Genomic DNA, 4,998 nt, shown 5'->3' with positions numbered 1-4,998 from the left:
GGAGTAATTTTTACTCCTGTAGTCGTAGGATCAGGAGCTTTGACTCATGTTATTTTAGGTGGCTGACATGTGGACCAATTGCCGTTGGATCCACATGTGAACCGGTGACGTCACTGAATCCTCCGTTGCGAAGGCTGGAAGCTGTCGTCACCAACCCACCATCCGTCCGGACCTGTCCACACCTCGGCGACAAGTCAACCCGCAGCTCGCTCAAAGCACCGGGGCCAAGCGCAGAGAGCGACTCCGCTTCAGACTTCTAGCAGAGGAAGGAAGGGTGGCCCCCAGCTTTTGCAGGTGCTAGTTCCACTGTGACTCACCCGCGCGATGCCGATGGACACTCCGCCCCCGCGCACGGCGGCGCTGTCCGACGACGACCGCCTGCTCGTCGCCCACTGCGCCGCGCTCACCTTCCCTCCCGTGCCCCGCTCCCCGCCTTCCTCCTCCTCCGCCGCCTCCTTCCAGGTGCACCACGCGTCCCACCCTTACCCCTGCGCCGCCTTCGCCTTCCCGCCGACCTGGTCCACCGCCGGCTGGATGCCCTCCTCCTCCTCTGACGCCAGCGTCCGCGCGCCGTTCGGGGACGCGGAGGTGGACCCCGCGCTCTTCCCGTCGCTCCGCAGCGTCGGGACTGGCGTCCCCGCGCGCGCCAGCGCCGCGTTCCTTGCCGCCTTCCGAGGCCTGCTCGACGGTTCGCCGCTCCAGTCCGAGGTGAGAAGGGGCTTCTTCCATCGCTACTTCGGTAAACCCTTGCGGCGTGATGTCATAGTTGCTGCACACACAGAGTATATCTGAAACTTTTTTTCGCTTTGCTACTTCAGTAGCTTTGCCTTCCGCGCTCAGAAGTCAGAACTAAGAACATATCATTCAGGAAATCTTCAAACCCTCGTTCTGTATTAATCTTCTCTTGCTCTGAATTCTTTGCAGGCCACATTTTTAACTTTTTTTTGTGCACGAAGGACTTGTTATAAATTGTTGTTCCTGCAATTTGTATCAAAATGGGTAAAGTGTCATTGGTATATGGGATATGGGTTCTGCTGTTGCCTTTTATATATCGAGATTGGATCCTTGGGTGATCAGTGGACTGCTCTGGTGTTTTAGAGGGGAGTATGGGTACTGCGATGCTATACGGACGACATATTGTATACGAACTTTGTACGACACAACAGATCCAGCCGTGTATGCATCAGAGTAGAGTGCAGGTATCCATCCATCCGCCATCGTACCACTGTCGGACGCCAAAGGATCATGCGTGTAGTAGTTTTGGTATGGGTAATATAGGGTACCTCTTTTCCTCGTGTGATCTGTATTTGCCATATTGTTGTAATGCTTTTGAAGTATTTTTCCTCGGTTTTCGTTTTCATAGTGCTTTCATGGTTAGGTTAGTTTGGTTTGACCTTACTAAGCAGAGTGAGACAGGTGATGAGAGTCCATGGTTAATACAATTTCAGACTGCTAGTAGTAGATAGCTATTGCTAATAGAGGGCTGCAAAGTAATTTGGCTTAGTGTTATTTACATTCCGTGAAAATAAGTAAAATTATCCAGGCGCTTTATTAAGTTGAGAGAAAAATGAAGTGGCCATTGTGAGTTTAGCAGTTCCGAGTTCCTCTTCACTTTGTTTCTCTTGTTGTGGTCATAGGCCTTTCATAGTCTTACCCTCATATGCTGTATGTTAACATCAACACAGAGGTAGTCTTGACATGGTGAATTTTAATCTCTGCATTTTGACCTGAAGGAAAAATTGCTGATTTTTTGTTGCTTTGTATTATACAGGTATCTAGAGCTGTGGCAGAGGAGAAACGTATCGTATTCACAGGCCATTCATCCGGTGGTTCAATAGCCACCCTTGCTGCTATATGGTTTCTTGAGAACTGCACCAGACGGGGAAGTGTCAATCAAGCACAGCCGTTTTGTGTGACCTTTGGTGCACCTCTTGTTGGAGATAATATTTTCAACCATGCCGTTAGAAGGGAGGGCTGGTCGCAATGTATTTTGCACTTTGTCATGCCTCTAGACATTGTCCCACGCATACCACTGACCCCCCTTGCATCCTCTAGAGAACAAATTCAATCTGTTCTGGATTGGTTATCTCCTCACAGTCCAAACTACTCACCTGTTGGGAACTCGCTTGTCATTCCTGAGTTCTATGAAACTTTATTGAGAAGCACGCTATCTATTGCCAGCTATGAGGCATGTTCTTTAATGGGATGCACTAGCTCGATCCTAGGAACGCTGACTTCTTTCATTGAGCTCTCCCCTTACAGACCCTGTGGAACTTATCTTCTGTTGACAAGTACTGAACAGCTGATTGTGCTCACAAACTCAGATGCTGTCTTGCAGTTGCTATTTTACTGCCTTCAATTGGATCCCCAACAGCAATTGCTTGATGCTGCCGCCAGAAGTTTAAGTGCCCACTGGCAATATGAATCAATTAAGCAATGTGTGATGCAAGAGATAGTTTGTGTGGATTACCTGGGAGCAATTTCATCATCCCTTCCTGGTAGGCAGATGAATGGAACGACAATTGGCGGACTTGAACTGGTAAGCTATACTTCCCCTTCAATACACAAACTGCAGCTTGCTCTTGTAAACATTTTTGTGTGACTATTATGTGTGAAAAGCAGTCTTAGTTTAGAAACCATCAGTGTCGCCTTTCAGCATCTGATCATTGATTTGGTGTGTATCCAAATGCAACACATGTTTGTAGCTTGGGGTAAATAGCAGAGCCTTGCTTCGGTACACCCCCTTTAAAAATCAATGGTGGAGATTAGAACATATCTCTTCATTAGCAAGGGCATTATAGTCTTTTGGATGACGTCTCGTCTGAAAACCCCTATTATACAGACAACATGTATTTGGATTCAAGTATTTCATCTATTCAATATGTATGTATATCTTTCATCTCTTCGCATGCATTCTCTTATATGAACATGCCACTGCCATCTCCAAGAAATTATGTGCAGCTGCCGGCATGATAGTAGTGTTCACTGCCGCCGGCCGGCTTTATCTTTCTTCCCAACTTCTCTCATCTGCTCGCAACAAGTATCAGGACCGAGCAATTTCAATACCCCAGCGCTGGCAGGCAGCCTGGTGAGATTGACGGGTGTTGCGGTAACTGAAGCCGGCACAATGAGGATCCCGCGCGCCTACATAGGTTTGGGCGATGTAGGGAGAGCCCGAGGGCTGGCTGTGCAATGGGACTAACCATGCGAGATATGGGGAAGCTAGGTTGAGAATTGATCAATTCATTGAGTGCCGATCTGTAGATTGATTCGATCAGGCAGGGGAGTTTTGGTTGGTCGGAATATCTAACACTAATTATCCATTTAATTAACCCAAGTAATCTTAATTTAATTAATTCCGAATTAATAAGTAATTTTTAACTAGCTTGGACCAAATCACCCTTTTAAAAGTTTTAAGGGGGGTGTACGGAAGCAAGGCTCTAAGTAGCAATAGTCAAATATCAATTTTTTATCGGTAACTGTGTCCAATAACACAATCCTCCAGTTGCAAGTTCCATTTCCATACAAGGCGTTTATCCAAAAGTTTCAACCACTAGTAAGTAAATCTAATAAACCTGTTTAATCACATAATATTCCAGTTTTTTTGTCACTTCCATACTACAGAGCAAGGAAGCTATGCTGGGCCTCGCTGCAGCTGGACAATGGGAGAAGCAAAGAGAGAGAAACCAAGCGAAGATAGATGCAAACTGCAGTAAAATCCAGGAAGCCATCAGATCCCTGAATGAATACAAAAGAACATGTGAACTCCATGGAGTGAGCTACTATGATTCGTTCAAGCTTCAGCGGGAAGTTCATGACTTCAATTCAAATGTACGGAGGTTGGAACTAGCTGGCCTTTGGGATGAGATAATTGAGATGCTGCGAAGGCGTGAGCTCCCAGATGTGTTCGAAGGGCGAGAAGAGTGGGTGAATTTAGGTACCATGTACCGCCGGCTGGTTGAACCCTTGGACATTGCAAACTATTACAGGCATTCGAAGAATGAGGACACCGGCTCCTACCTCTCCAAGGGGAGGCCGAGGCGATACAAGTACACCCAGAAGTGGCACGAGCAGTCAAAGCGCATCCCCTTCGGTTCTAGCCTTGAGTCGTGCTTCTGGGCAATGTCTGAGGAGCTCCAGGCTGAGATGATCAATGGCAAATCATTTGAGGATCTGAAAGACAGGGTATGCAAACTCGAGAGCGACACACTTGGATGGTTTACCTCTGGAAATCTGGGCAAAGACGTGTTCCTGAGCAGCTCATCATTTGTGATATGGTGGAAGACACTCCCAGAGCAACAGAGGTCTGCATCATGCATCGCGAGGCTTATGCCTCCGTAAGATAATTTCTCCACGATTGCATGCCGAGAGGTCAAGTTTGCCTGATGTCAACGGGTGGCATGGCTGTTTCTGATCTAACCGTGTTTGCTACTGTGTATTGTACATGCCACTTCGTCTGTAAATTCATCCATGATGCAGATGCCAGGAATAAATAATCCATCCGTTACCTAAAAAAAATGATCTAAGATGGTAAGCAATCGTCAAAATAATGGAGTAAATTGCACCTTGAACTTGTGCCACTTTGAAACCAAATTTTTAGAATAGAGGCTTTTCAGCCCAGCTTTATTTGAACGGAATTTTCTGTTTTCCCTAGTGTTTGATGACTTGTACTATCATGAATCTGCACTCTCCATAAATAATTTTTGGCTGTAAAACACAGATACTCACACAGAACCCAGATCACGAGAGGCACCTGTATGCCCTCCAGTTGCGCATATATTATTCAGCAAAAAAACACCATACTTATCCAAGATTTCTGCAAGCTCAAAATAGACAAACAAATCAATACAGAGCTTTCGGTGGTTTAGGCTTTGGGGAGGAGTAGGCTCTCGGCAGAGGTTTAGGCTTTAACGAATCAAACAAACCAATACATGCAAGAAGCCCATCAACCCACCAGCAAAAAAAGCCCACACACGACACAAGAAAAGGACACAGACC

At 46.5% G+C, this 4,998-nt stretch overlaps 1 protein-coding gene across 2 annotated transcripts; it reads left to right on the top strand.

Annotated features, from left to right (window-relative positions):
• Positions 1-237: 237 nt before the first annotated feature.
• On the top strand, positions 238-4,634 carry LOC100824641 (protein EDS1L). Of its 2 annotated transcripts, none has more exons than XM_003578028.4 (3): positions 238-708; positions 1,772-2,539; positions 3,625-4,634. In XM_003578028.4, exons 1-3 carry the CDS (start codon positions 325-327, stop codon positions 4,339-4,341), a joined length of 1,869 nt encoding a protein of 622 aa, XP_003578076.1. In that variant the 5' UTR covers positions 238-324; the 3' UTR covers positions 4,342-4,634. The 2 variants fall into 2 exon arrangements, with proteins under 2 accessions (XP_003578076.1, XP_024310995.1); XM_024455227.1 differs by lacking the exon at positions 238-708 and adding an exon at positions 1,001-1,199.
• Positions 4,635-4,998: the final 364 nt, after the last annotated feature.

Source organism: Brachypodium distachyon, chromosome 4 (genome assembly GCF_000005505.3).
Source record: "Brachypodium distachyon strain Bd21 chromosome 4, Brachypodium_distachyon_v3.0, whole genome shotgun sequence".
Taxonomy (NCBI): domain Eukaryota; kingdom Viridiplantae; phylum Streptophyta; class Magnoliopsida; order Poales; family Poaceae; genus Brachypodium; species Brachypodium distachyon.
Note: the sequence above shows the minus strand (reverse complement) of the source record. Positions and strands in the feature narration are given on the sequence as shown.

Coding starts and splice junctions, on each gene's coding strand:
- LOC100824641 (XM_003578028.4), top strand. CDS start 325: ATGCCGATGGACACTCCGCCCCCGCGCACGGCGGCGCTGTCCGACGAC. Junction 709..1,771: donor GTTCGCCGCTCCAGTCCGAG/GTGAGAAGGGGC, acceptor TGTATTATACAG/GTATCTAGAGCTGTGGCAGA. Junction 2,540..3,624: donor CAATTGGCGGACTTGAACTG/GTAAGCTATACT, acceptor TCCATACTACAG/AGCAAGGAAGCTATGCTGGG.